At 41.6% G+C, this 18,796-nt stretch overlaps 1 protein-coding gene across 1 annotated transcript in view; it reads left to right on the top strand.

Annotated features, from left to right (window-relative positions):
• The window catches only part of KCNH5 (potassium voltage-gated channel subfamily H member 5), a 147,654-nt gene that overhangs the window by 103,213 nt on the left and 25,645 nt on the right, over positions 1-18,796 (top strand). The window contains exons 9-10 of the mRNA XM_083862923.1: positions 5,964-6,216; positions 16,827-17,023. Coding sequence (XP_083719049.1) covers positions 5,964-6,216; positions 16,827-17,023 — 450 coding nt within the window. The remainder of the gene's footprint in view (positions 1-5,963; positions 6,217-16,826; positions 17,024-18,796) is intronic.

The raw sequence follows: 18,796 nt of genomic DNA, 5'->3' as shown, positions 1-18,796 counted from the left end.
GGGCCATCCATGGATGTTATTATTGTGCCACTTTTCTGTGCATTATATAGACCAGTAGCCCCTGTGCTGGTGTACCACTTAATTCCTTAAAAGACATGTTGTTTCCTCTCATCTTGCCCTGATTTTTAAGTCCTTAGCCAGATTCTAGCTGTGTTGACAAAACTGAATTTAATGGACTCCACAACCAATTTCTAGGGATTTTTTAAAATGTCTTTAACAAGTTACTCAGTTAAAAAAAACCAAGTTAATTTTGTTGTGATACCACTAAATCTATCCATTTCAATCACTGGTTCAGCTCATATATTATTAATAAGAAAACAAGACAAACTAAACTTAGATGTGATTTTCAGATCTCGATTTCAGAGCATTTAAATCCAAGAGACCTTGGATCTTTCAGCAATTAAAACAGAGCACACCATTGCTGCTGACAGTCAGTTCTTAGTGCCAAGATACTCAGTGATGTATTAAAGACTACCCTAATGCATGCAGGGTTAATTACTGCTCAGCTCCATACATCATCTTTGAGATCCTTTCAAAATTACCTGATTATTACAGAAAAATGCTGTGATTTGCCAATCAGCTGTTTTCTTACCTTTGTCTCTTTGGCCTCCATCCAGTGCCGAATGTAACACTTTTAGCCAGGCCTGAAAAAGAACTCCATACTCAAATGAGCCAAATCTTTCTAAAAACCTGAGTAACTTGGTCAGCTGCCTAGTGAGTATTGTGGGTGTTTTGGAAAGAGCTGACATTGATTCTGACTGCTGGATATGTCTGAAAACCCAGAGTGGCCTTTCTCCACAAAATAAAAAGACCTATCTGTGGTCTCAAATGGGTTTGAGGTTGGAGGAGTTTATTTTCTTTATTTTCAAAGCTGGCATTTTTAGTATCTCTGATATTTATTACAGGTATTCATTCAGGAAACAGCCCTAGTTATTACACCACAGAACGTCAAAACTCTTGGCTTGGTTATCACTCAATATCTTCCCTACCTACAGCCCCCAAAATGTGGGAATCCTGTGTGCTGAACGAGGATTGATAGCTAATGTTCATGATTCACTGGCCTCTGCCCTTTTTGTTGACAAGTCTTAAACAGATTCTGTAATACCTGCCAAGCCATCCTGTAGTGCTTTCCAGATGGGGAAGATTTTTTAACAAATACTTAAACCTGTAAACCCATCCTAAAAGATATTGTTTGGACGTGCTCTTAATCTGTGCAGTTTTTGTTTTGATTCATTTGCTTTTCTTTGAATTTTTTATAATCTCTGCTCCCTGTAGAGCTCTTTGAGCTGTTCAGGAAGCTTATCTTGAACTGCCTGTACATGCTGAGGGAATGGATGAGAGAGTTAAAAAATCAGATGGAACCTCCTGGGGGGTTTAATTCCCCACCCCTACCAGATCTTGAGCTGAACAAGTCTGTGAGATATTTTGTGCCATTTCCCTGTGGGTCTTCAAGAGCTGTTTCCTGCCTTTCCCAATCTCTAGCAGCAGACACAAGCCATTTTCTCACTGTCAGCATTTTCCATGTGAGATGATCTAGAGATGATGGTGCTGTTGAGTCTTTGCTTTGGGAGTTGTCCTGGGGTCTGTATCACCCAGGCGCCAGGTGGTGATGGCAGAGCTCAGAAATTGTCTTACACTGACTTTGAGGAGATTCAGTTTCCTGTGTAAAGAGGACAAATGATAAATATTATTCTGTGTTTTCTATTCTGCTCCCTCAGCTTCGTAGTGGTTCAGGTTTTTGTGGATACCCGTGTGCTGTTCAGGGAGCCTTGCTTCTTTCCCGGTGAAATCAGACTTGGTACAGCCAGCAAAGATTCTCCTCTGGGTAGAATTCACTTTTCTCCTCTGATTTTGCACTGATATGTAGCATCTTCTGTTCTTTCGTGCTGCCTGTACATACAGGGGAGAGCTGGCTGGGAAGTCTGTGGCTGCAGATTTATTGCGGAGCAAATTCTGTAGCAGCACAAGCACTTGCCCTCTCCAAGTGCTCCAACCCCCTCACTTAGCAAAGTAAAACATTGCCATCAGTGACCTGAGCACCCTGCCTGCCTTACACACTGCAGGTTTCACTGCAAAAAGGCCACAGAACCTCCAAGGAAATCTCCTCTTCAGAAATTTGTCTTGGTGGTTTTTGCTGCGCTGCCGAAAGAGCACAAGGGGCAGAACCAATGTCCCAGCTGAGCTTTGGTTCTGCCACCAGGATGTGTTGGAGGCATTTCCTTCACAGTGAAAAAATTGACTGAGCATTGCAGGATGTCCTCTCTCTTAACCTAAATTTTCTTTTTTTGCACCCATATGTGTGCATTTGTACACAGTATGAACTCAGGGACAGCCATGGTGCTACTGGTTTGCATTTCTTTGGTTGCATGCTGCCTTAATAATGCTGAGATGTCAGTGAGAGCAATTCACAATAAAAATGTCCAAAGTCTTGTATTATCTGTAAGGGATCATTTTCAGTGAATATTCATCCGAATTTGGAGTGCTCATTTGAAGAGCATGCAGTAAACCCATAGCTGAATGTTACAATTATCTATCTTTGCTCACTTTTTTTCCCTACCTATATCTACATTTATCTACAGCAGTCAACAATGCCTTGCCAAATCTTCTGATATTAAATGTTTGTTTTACTTGTCATCTGTTTCATTTTCTGTTTTCAATGCCCATGTAGCAAGCAAGAAAACTCAATTAAGCATAAATTAAGCATATTTGTTCCTGGCTACCTCTTAGATCATTACTCATTTGCTGCTGATATCGTTGGTAACTGATATCTCCATTTATCTCTGTACAGTGATTTGTCATTAGGAGAATCACTTTATCATGACATCAGAAAATTCCTGAATTATGCTTTTTAAGACTGGTTTTTCTCTGTGCAATGGATTTTTTTTTTTTTTCATATTACAGTGTGTAGTGATAGATATGCTGCTTGAGTCTATAAAAAGAATAATTCTTTGAGTGTTCATTTTTAATACTCTGTATTTAAGTCTATATTTGTGAGGAAATGGTTATGCTGCTTTGCATCCAAGTGGCTTTTATTCTTGGGGGACACAACTATTTTACATTCCAAACAAACAAAGGGTCCTGGAACATCTCAGAATCTTACAGGGACAACCTCTGCAACACTTTAACTGTTTTTTTTTCTGCAGTTGGGAAGCTCAAAAGCTAAAATTTGGTAATCAGTCATGTGTGAACACAAACATTTTTCTTAAGAGCAATGTTTGAGAATTCCCAGCTCGTGGCCTTGTTAAGTCAAAAGCACTTAAATTTCTGAAAGTATTAAAGGGACATAAAAAACTTATAACCATGATTCAGGCCCAAGAGTAGATAAAAATGTTAAAAATCATCAATCATGGTAGAGAAGAAAGCAGAATTTTTCATTAAGTTACTATTGAGATGAAAAAAGATGGCATGTTTCTGTTTTATTGTAATAAAGACAAACTTTCTGTTTGCTCCACAAGTGAGGCCGAGGCGAAACAATCACTCCCAAAAGTGATCTTTCTTTTTAAATGAGAAACTAAGGTGTGCCCCATATTTCTACTGGTAAATGGAATGACTCAGGTAAATAAACATTTGTAAAATTGACATTTGCCCCTACTAAATTATGGAAACTTGACACTGAATTTGGTCTGTAGTGACTCAGACAAGATGCTATTGCTAATGCAAATGATGGCTTATAGAGAATATGCCTTGTCAAATGTGTTTATTACTATTTATTTATGATAAAACGTACTTATGCAGGGGATTTTAATGTCTTCTGTACAACATTTTGTTGCAGAAAAATATCATTAACCCAAATTGACTTACTCTGTGTAAACTAAAATAAAAACTAATTATCTGGTAGCGCTGGGAAGTTGGTTGTAAGTGAGAAAACCTCATGGAGGGGGAAGTTTCCAAAGAGAGCCTGTGCTTTATAGTGATAGGCAGAAAAAGCATCTTCTATCTCTCTTGTTTTTCAAGATTGAGAGGTGACCTGGTCATATTCTACAAACACCTACATGTGGAAGAGATTTATGATTATTGCAGGTCTTTTATCTCAGCAAGATCATAGATTCTCTGGCTGTTGGCTGAAAATTAAAAAAAAAATCAGTTCAGAAACAACATGTTTTAAAAAAGGAGAGTAGCTGTCCATTGGAAGAAATACCCTTTAGCACTTGAAAACATTAAGTTTAGGCCTTCTAGGCTATAGTTTTACCAGGTATTTTGGGATTCATGAGAACATTTGGAGTGGAAGAGGTTAGTGCATATGGTTACAGTGGCCCCTTCTCATCACACACTGCCATAGTGAGAATGGGAGAATAACTTCTATTTTGCCTTTCTGCATTCATTATGTCTTTGATCCCAAAGGAATTTTGATATATCTAAATAAGAAAAGGACGAAATATTATTATTAAAATGAAAGTTATTTATTCTTTGCACATTCTATGTTTTAGGAGCTTTAGTAACGTTCAGCAGTAATTTGTTTTATACCTCTCCTGCATTAAACAGAAATTAAAATCGTGGCTTGAGTTCATTAACGTGACCATTTGCCTCAAAGCTTAGTCAGGGTTACCAGAGTCTCCCTCTGCTATTATTCCATGATGGTCAACTCATTAACCCAGTGTCCCTGTCTCCTGCACTGTCTGCAGAGCAAGCTGCCACATTAAGGAATTAATCAGTACTATTGATCTGCAGTCTTCTGGATATGAGACTTCCAGGGTGCTCTTAGTCTCACGCTCTTTTCTATCATTTATCCTAGAAAAACATTAAAAGATTTTATATGTTTCTCGGTGCAATTAGCTACTGTGCATGTTGAGGCTATAAGAATGTTGGTGTGTTTAGGAGCGTGTGCAAATATTAAACACACAGTTTACAAATCAAACAGGACCCATAGGTTTTCACTTTCTTTCTTCAGGTGTATTTGTGTTACTGTTTCAATAGGAAAAGCTATTTAAGGTAAGAAACCAGTTGAAGGTCTTATTTAATTGATCTACAATGAAGATGTCTTCATAGTGGACAGTTTTTCACTCACCTTTACATTTCATGAGGTTTCTTTATACTTCCTTTTTCCTCCAATCTCTTTGGATTTTCTAGTCTGTAAGCCCTCCTGGGCAGGTAATTCCTTGTATGTCTCACTGAAACTGAGCCCTAGGTGTGTGTGGACACATGTTGGTAAGTGGTCTCCTACATCAAGGGTTCTGAAAGCTGTGTTTTCTGAGTGTGAACAAAATGTGGTGTTTTTCTGTTGTGGATGGTCTGTCTTTGCGTGTCCTTGAGCTCCTCCATCTCTGTGTGTCTGTCCTGTGCTCCTGCAAGGATTGAGCAGCAGGCAGATAGTCTGGGCACCAGGTCTGGAGGGACACCCACAGATAGGACAGAGCATTTCCAGCTGCAACTCTGGAAAACGAGTGTGAAAACTGTTAGGAGTGAGCACAGTGTAACAGAACAGCCCTGGGAAAGCAATAGATGGGTAGGAAAACGCTACCCCAAATCAGGATCAAACTCCCACCAGAAGCTTTATGAAATTACTGGATGGATGGATGGATGGATGGATGGATGGATGGATGGACGGAAGGAAGTGTGGAAGGATGGATGGATGGATGGATGGATGGATGGATGGATGGATGGATGGATGGATTTCAAGACCCACCCCCAGGCACATCATCAGACCCATCCATCTGGTTATTTCATACAGCGGTGGCCTTGGTGTCACATCCTGTCCTGGAGTGACTTTTTAATGCTTGTATCCTTAATTGTTTATCATGTTTATGTTGTATATTAGCTTTTACACTTTAAAGATTAGTTTTGAAGGTGAAGGAGGGGAAAGAAGAAGCATGTAGTTGGTAGGATTCAAACCTGCGCAGGGATTAGGCTTGTTAGTCGCTAGTCAGTTAAAGTCTTCTACTAGGTTCTAGCTGTTACTGGTTTTGTGTCCCTGTACCAGGACACATCCCCAGCTGATCATTTTTCCCATCTTTTCGTTTATCCAGGTCCTCTCCATCTGCCCAAAGGACATGAGGGCAGACATCTGTGTGCACCTGAACAGGAAGGTTTTCAACGAGCACCCTGCGTTCCGGCTGGCCAGCGACGGCTGCCTGAGAGCCCTGGCCGTGGAGTTCCAGACCATCCATTGTGCCCCTGGGGACCTCATCTACCACGCTGGGGAGAGTGTGGATGCCCTCTGCTTTGTGGTCTCAGGATCCTTGGAAGTCATCCAGGACGACGAGGTGGTGGCTATTTTAGGTACTGTGAGCTCTGCTGGAGTGCTCGTGGCTCGTGTGTGTGTGTGTGTGTGTTTTCCTTTTGCTGAGGTTTGAATATTAACAAGCCTTGCCTAACATCAGCTGGGACTGCAGTTGTCACAAGATGGAGATGCTGTGTCTCCAGAGATCCTTCTCTGGAAGCAAATCCCTCCTCTTTTGTGCTATTGGGAGTGCTCTTTCTGCCCAGTATGGCTCACTGGTCACAGCTACAGTGTCTCTGAGCAGAAAAGAATGGCATCTGTGTGCTTGACATCTTTTAAATGGCCTGCTGGAGGAAATGCACATTGTTTTATGTTACCCCCTCAGGAGGATTTCCACATTAATCTTCGCACTGGGATTTTCATTTGTCTGTTTTCTAGCCGAGAATAATACCTGCAAACAGTCTCTGCAAGGAAGCAAAATTTTTGCTTGTAGTGAGCTGGCTTTAGAGAAAATAAAGAGTCTGATCTGACTTTGTAAAGGGATAGGGTTACACCTTGTATCAAACTACTGTCATGAGAAGTCTGAGTAATGGGGGAATTTAGGTAAATCACTCCACTGTGCTGTCTGGTTTTGGGAAGGAGCCCAGTGTAGACCCTCGTTAGCTTGTATGGGATTGGGAAAGGTGTGGCACATGATGGGACTGAGTGGTCAGCACCAGTGTGGGGGCAGGAATCCTCCTCAGAGGCACAACTATCTGGAGTAAAAACTGGTGGCTCTGCAGAAAAACTATCCAGAGCCTGTCTTGCCTGCTTAAAATAGACCCATTTACTGTAGAACTCATATCCTGATGAATATTTGCCTTCTCTTAAGCTGGAGCTGTCACTCCCTGAGGGCAAATCCAGTGGATTCCTGGTTTTAGGGCAGCTGTCAGGCCCCACTGAATCTCTGTGCTGCTTCTTCCCTCTCAGGGTGGCTCCAGAGGGCTCCTGATGTGTTTCCCTAAAAATGTTTGTGTGCCTAGGACTGGGGTGGGGTTGGGCACAGTGTGGATGGGGCTGCATAGAAACAGCTCCCCCAGGGCGTCACTTGGATTCTCCCAGCTGGAGCATGAGCTCAGGAAAACACACATCCATGCTCTTTGGGAATACCTGCTGCGCCTTTCTCTATTCTAGTGTGCATAAAGTTTTTGGAAAAAAAAAGAGATTTAATGTAAGACTGAATCTGTTTCCATATTCAGATGTGAAGTCATTACGATGAAAGCTCCTAAATCAACAATTTCCATAGGAAATTATTCCTTGTATTCCAGCTCACTGGACCATTTCATTTTTATAATTAATCTCAGTGATGATATCTTATATTTGCTTACAATTATTTAAAAAACAAAAGGCTTGGGAAGAAGTAGCAGTATTTAAACAAATAAATGGTTTTAACAATGAAAACAATAAATATGTAATTTACTGAACTAAGAGATATCACTAAATGGATTACATGCAAAACTTGATTGCATCTATTAATAAATATTGTGAGTTAGGGATGACATGACAGTAAGAAATTTTTGTTTCTACCTTTTAGGTGTATTAAATCTAGTATCTATGTTAATCCCCCTTTAACCAGAGAGACTTTTAACCATATCTGGTTAAATGAATTACCTTTAATTACCAGAAGTGCCTTCAATTCTTCCATGAGTCAGAGCCGTGTTCATTATGTACTACAGGGATTGCCAGAATCCCTGTACATTTACATTGTAAATGTAACTTAAAGCAAGATAAACTGCTTCCTCTAGTCCTAGAAGACACTGAAGAGTTTTTTCATGCTCTGACAGATTATTTAGCAGAATAGTGAACTGAGTAATTATGAGATATTGTATTCAAAAAATTCACTTGTGGAAGAAAATCTCTCCCTGATGTAGTTGCAAAGACATTTCTAGTGGCAGCTGTGGCACCTGAAACAGCAACTGCAGATCAGACAGTGAAAAACATAATTTTTATTGATCTGTTCTGCCTTGAGAAGTTCAAGCACAAGGAACCTTTGTCTGAATCTGCCTAAGGGGGAGACCAGGTTCAAAAAAACTGACTAATGGGAAAACCTCAGTACCTGCTTTGAATGCTCCAAGCATCTGCTGCCACAATGGTTTTCCCAGGGAAAGTCAACTCACAGGAGTGTGCTGTCACTCTGTCCATCTTCTTCACCCCCCAGCAGTGACCTAGAGTAGAGGAAATGCAGTAAGTGTCCTTTGGAAACTTGTCCTCGTTTATTTGCTCTATGAGAGCAGGAATGAACAGGACGTGCTGTCTGCAGCCTCTGATCCTTACAGGGGAAATAATAGTGCAGTGTGGTTCAATAGAGTAGTGTGTCATTTGCCTTGCTTAAGGAAAGAGAGAGGGAGAAGGGATGTTTTGGGGTTTTTTTTCAACCATGCTCACCTGCAGATGTGATGTATTTTTAAATGTGGAATCTACTAGAGAAGTGAGTCAGGTAGGGGCATTAAACAGATTAAGAACCATCATGTCCTGTCTCAGACATTCATGCTTCCATCCGAAGTGGAGGGCTTCATCCTCCCTCAGGTCCTGGCATGAATCACTCCATGATCTTCCCTTTGTCCATCTTCCCATATCATGTTCCCTTGCCTTGCAGCCAGGGTGAGTTGGCACATCCAGCTTCTCTGCCTGCAGAAACAGTGTCGTCAGGAGACTTGGGATCCTGTCCAGGTGCTTTTCTTTTTTTCCACCTTCATGGAACAACCATTCTTTCTTTCAGCAGCATTTTCCCTGCCTCAACAGCACCAGCTTTGGTGTTTCCTGTGCTTGAAATCAGGTGGAGCCTGGTGATTGACAGGGCAACTTGCAGCACTGTGACATTTTGTTCCCCCCGGTTTGATTTGGTTCTCATTTTTGGATAATTAAACACCCAGCCACTGCAGTAATCAGCATTTCAGAAACAGTAACAGTAAGAGAACTACTCCAATTGTAGACCTGCAGTTTTTAGGACTCATTAATGGAGATATCCAGGTGCTCCATGATGTTCCCCTCATTAGTTCCCTCCCCTCCTCGAGGGCAGTGTCCCACCTTTTGTAGGTCCTGGAGCACTCCATGTGCAGAGCTGGGGTGCTGCCACACTGGGGAAAAGGACACACACACATTTTAACATAACTCATCTGGAGTTGCCAGGAGAATGGAGAAGGGCAAGCACTCTTGCCTCTAATTATCCAAACTTCCCCAGCAAGCGAGGTGACCCTGAGAAGGCACATCAGTAATTTTCCAGCGTCTCAGGCAGGAGTAAACAATTTAATGCCACTGCTCTGCACAGGGACGTGTTACCAGCAGAGGATCTCAGGGAGGACCAGGGGTTTGGAGTCCCCAGGCTAATGAGAAGTGGCATCAGCTACCAAGAGTCCACCTCATAATTCACCCTGCTGCAATTAACCTGAATTTGCTCCTGATGAGGAGTCACACATGGGTGGCAGTGCCAACCAAGTGGCTCTGAAAGTTGCTCTCCAGCTCCTGCTGTTTGCACAGCTGGCTGTGTAAGCTGTGCAGTAACTTAAACGGGGCATATTGATTAACAAGGTTTAAAGAAATTGTTTTTTCAGCAGAAAAATAATGGCCCACCGCGTTCAGATGTTGATTGTAGGAATTGATCAAAAATACTGCTCAAGCTGCATAGTGATAAAAATATATTGAGCAGTGAAATCCTGGTGGGGGTTGCTGCTGAGTGAACTCAGTATGTTAGTCAAGTCAGAATGAATATAAATGTAATAGTTCATGTTTTCAGCCACACTCAGGGTCCTGATCCCACAGTGTTCAGTTACTTGCCTTTATGTATTACATGCTAATTCTCAGCATGTTCTGCATATAATTCCAGAGTAACCCGTAGTTAATTGTTATTAGACAAACCACACACCTTATTAAAGGTCTGCTTCATTAATTATTTCCAATGTTTTTATCTGGGAAGGGGATAGGATGCAGTATCAGAGGAATAAAGCAAGTACTTTCTTGAGTTTGGTATGGCAGGTGAAAATAGGGATGAGTCTTTTTCTGCTTTTAATGCTACTTCTGTCTGAGGGTCAAAAGATTGAGTCTTCCAGCAAATCGCACAGAGAAAAGTTCTTTAGAGGAAGAGCAAGTAGCAGCTCCCATTTGGGTGAGCAGGAATCCCAGGAGCTCCATAGCTCTCATTTATGGGCATTAGCAAGAGGATATTTGGTGTCCACACATCAGCACTTTGAATTTCCATGCCTGGGCAGCTGGGGCTGTGCTTTGTGGAGGATGAGACTCACTGTGCATGTGGTGCACTTTGTGACATAAAAACCTGTCAGTCCAGTTCCATCTTACAGTATTAGTGGCTAATTCCCTGATTTTAATTAGTTTAGCTGCAGCTTGGGTTTCTTCTCAAGTGGAATGAAGGTGGCAGAATTGGCCCCTGTGTCAAATCAGCTCTTGTTAATTTATACTGAACTTTTGTGTGGTTTTCCATGGGAAGTCAACCAAGGCAGACTAATTGTGAACATTTCCCCAGGTTAGTAGCATGCACCTGGTTGCACTTTACAGAACAGGCTGTGTCCTATTTCATCTATAGGAAAAGTCCCCTGTGTTTCAATGAGTTAAAGCACTAAATTAACTAAGAGGAAAATGAGTCATAAAGAAAAGTGTTGGGATTTTTTTCAGCTAGCAGAACTGAAATAATTAATGTGATTTAGGCTGGGTTTTAAGTGCTGAATCTGAAAGTATTTTTCAAAATATTTGAAGGGTTACTTGTCTGCAAACAAGTATGATTTGCTGGTCTGCACTGTGCAGTTCTTCTTAAGTGCCTTGGAATCAGTCAGATCTTGCAGCTCTGGGTTGACATCTGCAGTACCATTGTAAGATTTAGTCCTACTGATGCTTGTTCAAAAGTGTCATTAGTTCCTACTGACAAACCTGAATTTTTCATATTATTTTTATAAATTTAATTTAATTTTTGTGTCTCTGCATGATGGTTAATTATGATAAGAAACATCAATCTTAATTTAGTGCCAGCTAGTGTGTTACAGATTTGATCCATGGCCTCTAGAGTCAGAAATATTGCTTTCTCTGAATTGATATGTTTTGGAATTAGACCTGCATGCTTCACTGCCAAAACTCAAAAGTCCTGCCAGCACAAGAACAGGAAAATTATTAAAAAGTCGTGTGGTACAGCTCTTTTAAATCAGACTAACAGTTTGAGGTAATGTGATTTGCCCTATGAGTTTTCAAGGTGGTAGGAATGGTGATGCTTTCAGGTTTATTTCTTCAGTCAGAAAGGATAGAAACCTATTTCTATATAAAATCATAATGGAAATAACCTGTCTCCAGGAGCTGGGGCTTCTAGAAGGATGTGAGGCAGTATTATACTTGCACTAAAAAATGAGTGAGATGAGGAGAGAAATCTTTCTGGACTTTGGGCCCTGCTTGCAGCATTCCTGAATGGTGGAAGAAAGGTCAATCCCTTTGTGTTTCCAGGTGCAGATGGGGAAGGTTGCACTGTGTTAAATAAGGCAAAGCACCTTTGCCAGCATGGACCAGGGTTTTGGCACAGTCTGTTGTCATTGCTGCTTTACTGACTGTTGTGACAATGCTTCAGAGGCTGGAAATGCTGTTTTCTCCTGTCATTCTGCCCTTTCACGTGCAGTCCCACCGAGGTGGATTTATCAGCTGCTCAGTGATCAACTTTGATCTGATTTTCAAGGCAGTTCTGGCCCTTCTGGATGCCCCAGAAAAAGACTGAAGTTGAGGATTAAACATTGGCAGGGGCACGAAGACCTCTCTCACAGTTCAGTGTCATTTCTGCACATCTTGGGCTGTGCTTGCAGGGATGTCCCACATGGGAAGTGTCCCAGTGATGGATTTGCATCACTGCATCACCCCCACCTTCTCCAGATACCCTCTTAAGGCAGAAACAACAATTTCAGCTAAGCCAAATGTCTTGGGGTGACTTCATGGTCTGGTATCCCCTCTTTTTTCCCAAATTTGTTTCCTCCCAGATTTGTCACAAAGTGGGACACCCAGAAATCCAGCCAGCCCAGCAGCCTGTCTCCAAAAGAGGTCAATTGCAGATGTGAAGGAGAAAGTAGGATGGTGAAGTAAGAAAACTGTGATGCTTCCCCAGAATGTTTCCAACCCTCCACTGGGCTGTATTTCACCCAGAGGGAAATCTTTCTGTGTTTAGTAGCCACAGATGGATTTTATTCCATGAATATATTGCATCATTTTGTAAACCTGTGCAACCAGTCCCAGTGTGCCGTGGTGAGGAGATGCAGAACTGGCCCATCACAGGACTGCTCTGGGTGATAGGAGCTGATTCACTCCTGCTCATTGGAATTCTACATCAGTCTGGGACATGTCTGTCCTGCAGCAGGAGGTTTCACTCCAGATACATAAAAATATGAATTTTTATTAATATAGACATCAATACATGCAATTATGACCTTCACTTGTGTGCGTGCTGTCATCACTTCATGGTATTTGGCACTTGAGCTGATTGGATGAACATTTCCTCTCTCTGATACAATTTTACTGATCCTCAAACAACATCAGCCTTTGCTTTTCATAAGCAAGGTAAGATTTGAGTGCATCCTGATGGAAAGCCAAGATAATTCATCATGTCTGGCTCGTGCTAGCGTGACTGATGAAGCTTTGGAGGTATTTTAAAATGGTTAAAGGGTAGCTGGTCTATTAGCTAAGACTGCACATAAAAACACCTCCTTAAGAAGACTTGGTCCCCTTTATGTGTTTTTACCCAGTGCTATTTCCCACCAGGAATTTATTCTTTAACTGCTTGCCTGAACTTTCTTCCAAAGGATCCATCAAGCTCTTATGTCTGCTAGGATATTTATTAGCTCAGTTTCTGTCCCCATCTGAAGGAGGATGAATTTTGTCTTTACATAAATACACATGTGGGTTTGAGATGCTGTTTAAAAAACGGTGTTTCTGAGTTCAAGCACTTTTTCATTCCATCTGCAAACTACTGGGGGGTTCCATGAAGCCCTCAAGAGTTTTTCTGCCTGAAAGGTCCAGGCATGAATTCCTGCCTGGCAAATTGGCAGGTCAGTGCATGGTGTAAATCTGCAGAGAACATCTGTCCCCCCAAATCTGTTTGGCAAGGTTATCAGCATATAGAAGATAGAACAGCGCATAGAAATATCCTGACCTGTTATACAGCTGCATACCATATGATTGCCCCTAAATATGTTTATGTGAATATGCATGAATACATATGTATATTTTATGTATAGGCATGCATACGTAGTATTTAGAATGATAGCAGTGTAGCTATTTCAGCAGAAACTATGCCTGCCACCAACTCCCTTCACATGTCCTCTTGTTGTCCATGCTCCTTTCAGTTGCAAAATCTGAATTTTTATGACCTTAGTGGTCTTTTCCAACCCAGTGATTCCATAATTCTATAGATGTGGCATTTAGGGGCATGTGTTAGTGTGGATTTGGCATTGTTGGGTTAATGGTTGGACTTGGTGATCTTAGAGGTCTTTTCCAACCCAAAGGATTTTATGATTTTGTGATGTGTAAAATGTATGCAAGTAGCTCCCACTCTAATTTACAGCATTCCTTCTTCCAGCAATGCTTTGGGCACTGTGAGCAGGGGCAGGAGGGTTTCCCAGAGCTTTGCCTCCATTCAGGAGGTGCTCAGGACTCAGGGCAGATTTGGGAGGGAATGTACTGATGCCTCAATGAATCTCCAGAGAAAAGCTTTGGAAACTATGCAGGCTGCATCAGCACCTCTGCATTCCCAGCTCAGCCCCAGCAGCACTTTCCCTGGAGCTCTGAACATCCCCTGCAAGTGAAAAATACTTGTATGTGTCTCTGGGTAGCTGTGCCAGACCTAGCCTAGTTAAATTTTCTATTTTGCAACCCTGAAAATTTTGGTTTTTATTTAGTTGCAATGCATAAAATTACCCACAGAATCATAGAATGGGTTGAGACACCTTCCACTAGACCAGGTTGCTCAAAGCCCCATCCAGCCTGGCCCTGAACATTTCAGGGATGGGGCACCTACATCTTCTCTGGGCATCCTGTTCAGTGCCTCGCTACCCCCTGAGTAAAGATTTTTTTCTCCTAACATCTGATCTTGTCCTGAGTGAATAATTACCTCTCTCTGCACAGTGAACTAAAGTTAGTAGGGATAAAGTACAGCACATTAATCTCTGTACTTATGAAAAAAAGACAGGTTGTTTTGGAGTATCTGGTTGGTTTTGTTTTCATTCTGTGAGTTCCTTAGCACATTTATAACCAGCAAACAAGCTCAGAAGTGTGTGTGGGAAATGTCAAATTCAAGATCCCTTTAAAGGCTTCCAAAATTTTGTGCTTTCTGAAGAGTATAAACCACAATGTAAGAGCAGTTTAGAGTTTCACCCTTCAAATCCAGTGAGTGATGGCTCCTGGAAGAGTGAATAAATTCAGTTCATCGTGTCCCAGCCTTTAAGTCCCATCCAGTGCAGTTCCCTGCCACACTGAAGACAATGAGAACATCTTCTCAAGCTTATGAATATTGCTTTCTTTCATCCATGATTTGTGTACTGATTCTGTAACTATTGTCCTGAGTTCCGGGCTGAGAATCCACTGCTTTCAACCTCTTGCTTAAATTAACTACATATTAGCCTAAATTTGAGAAGAGAACAAGTGGTTTGCTCACATTTCAGTGGTAAAACCACTGTCTTTTAACTGCACTCTGCACTGAAAGCAGGACTCAGCTCTGTCCTGTGTCCACCTCAGAGAGCAAATCCATTAAGCAATTTTCTGCATTTCAGAAATGGTCTGTTTTCTATAAATTATGTAACTGTGCTGAGTGTGTCTGTAAACTGGGTTTTGAACTCTAAGTACAGACAAGGACAATTAACTGCAGAAGGTAATTTCAAAACAGTACATTGGATAAATTATAATGTTACTAGAAAATGCTCTCTATTAAGGAAAACATTTTAAAGCACCTTGTTTTATCAATTATACCAGCTGTGTTATGTATTGTAGTTAATTTTAATAACATAAAAATATGTAGAATTAAAAGCAGCTCAATGAGATGCAGTCATAAACTTTCTAAGGGATGATTCTGTTATAGAGACATTTGTTAGAAAACAAAAACAGAGAAGGGGAGATAAGGACTTGCACATTTTGTTTCATTCTGCCTAAGAAATGTTAGATATGCTTTTCTGGATACGATACCAAAAGCAGAAATGGAAATAGAGAAATAGAGTCTCTGACCCCTAAAAGTAATAAGGTTGGACAGATTACCCCTCTGGTTTGTGTTTCCAAAATAGAGTGGAGCAAAATGTTAAAAGTTCCAAAAAGGGGAAATAGGAAAATTCATTACCTCTTTTATGCCAAAACCATAACATCCCAACCTTCACCAAGGGGCTGCTGGAGGTGTCTGAAATCAATAGCCACTGACTGACTGACTGATTTGAGTTCCCTTTTAACAACTGCTAAAATACAGAGCTGGGATGTCTCTGGGGGTCTGAAACAAAAAAATATCCTTTGTACCACGGTTTCTGCCTCAGGATTTGAATTGTCAGTCACAAACCACACACACTGTGGCCCTTGCCCAGCCCGTGGCCAGGCAGCAAAAGACAGCTTTGGAATGTTCCAATGTGTTTTCTGTTGCCTCTTCTCAGAACAACCAGAAGGTCCAAAAACCTGAAAGCATATCTCCAATCTACACCCATGCTGAGGTTCTGGTTGGGTTAGAAGTGTGATTTTGAATCTGATGTCCTCATCCTCTTCTCTTGCTTGGGTGTCTAGCACAGGTGTGGGAGGTGTGGATTCCTTGCAGAGGGAACAAAACTGGGCTAAGTCAGAGCACTCACAGTCCCTGGAGCTCTTCTGTCTGTGGCACTGGACTACAGCCAGTCCCAAGTCCTCAATCAGCTGTTCTGCTCCACTGCCTGCCAGTGCAGAAGTGGCCTTCAGGTGTAATTTTCCCCTCTGGCTGAAGGTATTTATACATGTACATGTCTCAGGTGTCAAACCCTCTCTTACTCAGCAAACATTGAAATACAGACTTAAGCCTAAGCCTCTATTTAAATGGATGAATTTGGGTTTAGAACTATACTTTTGGATGTGTTTAAGATTTAGAAGTGGTTATTTAAAGGTTAAAAGTCTCAGTGAGGCTTTTGGTGGGTTTCCCAGAAGGAGTGTTACCACTGACACTGAATTAAAAATGTTAAACGTCCTTTGGAATTTGGTCCTTAGGCCCTGGAAGCTGGCTCCTGCCCCTCACTGCAGAGCCATGAGGATGAAAGAACACAGATGTCAGAAGGTTTTCGTAAGAGCAGGACTCCTAAATCATTTGGGAACAGACACCTGAAATATTCAATCACCTGAACATTAGTTAAATGCTCATTATATTTGGCAGCCTTTGAAAAATCCATTATTTGTATCTTCAGCTACAAGGAAACCTTTACAATCTGGCTCTTATGCTTTGTGACACTTCACAAGACCAATCTATAAATACCTTAAAAACCTGGGGCTACTGCTAGGGATGCTCAAGCACCTCAGCTAATTTTAAAACTTTTACCCTTGTTAGTTTTCATGGTTGGGTGCTTGCGTTGGGATAATTGGGAATGTAAGATAGGTTGTGAAAAAAAAAATCATCTGTGTGCTGAGAAACTCTGCCTTTTAACAAATGTGCCCTGCTGTTTTTCAGGTAAAGGTGACGTGTTTGGTGATATCTTCTGGAAGGAAACCAGCCTGGCCCATGCCTGTGCCAACGTGCGGGCTCTGACCTACTGCGATTTGCACATAATTAAGCGAGAAGCCTTGCTTAAAGTGCTGGACTTCTACACTGCTTTTGCAAACTCCTTCTCCAGGAACCTTACGCTCACCTGCAACCTGAGGAAGCGGGTAAGCTCTTTATTTTCCCCTCTGTCTCACCAGGAGGCTGCAGAGTCCTGCTGGCAGTGTTTAACAACCCCCCCATTTCCTGCTGATGTTTTCAGGTCATTGCAGATTGAGTGGCCTTTCGATAAATGCTGTCAGTATTGGTAATGATGGCTCAATAAAAGTTACCTGTAGATTTGCAGCTCTGGAGAGCAGTCCTAGCAGGATGACATATGAATTGCATTTCTTTTCCTTTTCTTCCTAGTTGCTGGTTTTCATTTTGTTGGGTTTTTTCCACCCCGTTGCATAAATGTATAAAGTTATATTTTATAGAATCCAGATTCTGGATTTCTCAAAGTTGAAGTCTCTAAGACACAGTTCAGAGAACAACCTGATGGATCTCCATGTTATAGACCAACTAACAGAAATTTATTGATGTTAAATAAATAAAATACACTCATCAAAGGTACTGTATTAATACCTGCTTCTCACAGTTGCATAGTCTAGCATTTTAATATGACAATGTTAATAAAGCTGGGTAGGGATTTTGCATTCACATCTCACTTCTTAAACCCCCCTGCTCATTTTATAATCAATCAGCAATGCTCACTATCCATTAGTTCTTTCAAAGAACACTCCATCTAAAAATTAATTAGCTATAAAGACGTATCTTGAAAACAGGTTAAGGGATCCTTTAATTCACATTGCGGCTGCAAAATCTCATCTTTATGATTTTTTTTTACGATTGATGAGGGTTATATAAACTTCATTTGCATAGAGAAATCTCATAACAGTGATTTATAGATTACTGAGCATTAGCTGTGATCCTCTAGCTGCTGAAACACGTTTTTCTGCAGCTGTACCTTGGGCATCCCACCTGATAATGTACCAAGGCTACCTCAGTATTTCACAAGACAATTTCAGCCTCTGCAGTAACAGAGTTCAACACAACTAGAATTTTACTTTTTAGGAGTCTAATTTCTCTCTATCCACTGCAGCATTGTACAAATGCTGCTTTCAGAGGAGGTTTTATTTTTTGTGCTCATCGATATCGCCAAGTACGGCACGAAATAGCCACAGCAAGGAGCAGATGCAATGGGATTACAGTGCCCCTCTGTCTGGGCTGGAGCCTGAAAGAGCTGAGTTGTAATCAGGTTTGGTTCCAGCTTGTCAGCTTACCTCTGACTGGAAGGTTGTTAACTCCACTTCAGACCTGAAGGAGGGCTTTGGGGCTTGAAAGCTGGCTCATGGTTTCTAGTTTATCACTTCTCTGTTGATAAGAAGTGCTCCAAGCCTTGACTCCAGCATTCCTCCCCTTGCCCCCTCACCAGCTCACAGCCCTGCAATGACAGCTCTGCTCAGGCATTGCTGATGGTGATTTCATGGGACAAGATAATGCCACGTACATTATACCAAAATGTATTCTTTCCTTCTTAAAACTGTGAGCCTGTCACTCCAGCTGGCTTCCTGAGAAAAACATGGACATGTCTATTCCTGACAGAGCAGTGTGCTGGAGTTCAGCTCTGCAGTCCAGGGATGCATATGAGGAGTACCCTCCTGGCTGAGTTGTCACAAAATTTCTTCTCTCACACACACCTTTTTTTAAGGGAAAATTGATTTCCCTGCAGGGCCCTGGTGTGGGGAATCACCCAGGTGGAAAAATTCATGGAACTCACATTCCCAGCAGAGATACCATCTGTTTAGCTCAGTGTCAGGTACATGGACTTTGACATGGGGGCAGGGACTCCCAGAGAGCAGGAACAGCATTCCTAAAGAAACATGAGATTTTTTCAGAAG

The sequence above is a fragment of the Zosterops lateralis genome (genome assembly GCF_965231275.1).
Source record: "Zosterops lateralis genome assembly, chromosome: 6".
Taxonomy (NCBI): domain Eukaryota; kingdom Metazoa; phylum Chordata; class Aves; order Passeriformes; family Zosteropidae; genus Zosterops; species Zosterops lateralis.
Note: the sequence above shows the minus strand (reverse complement) of the source record. Positions and strands in the feature narration are given on the sequence as shown.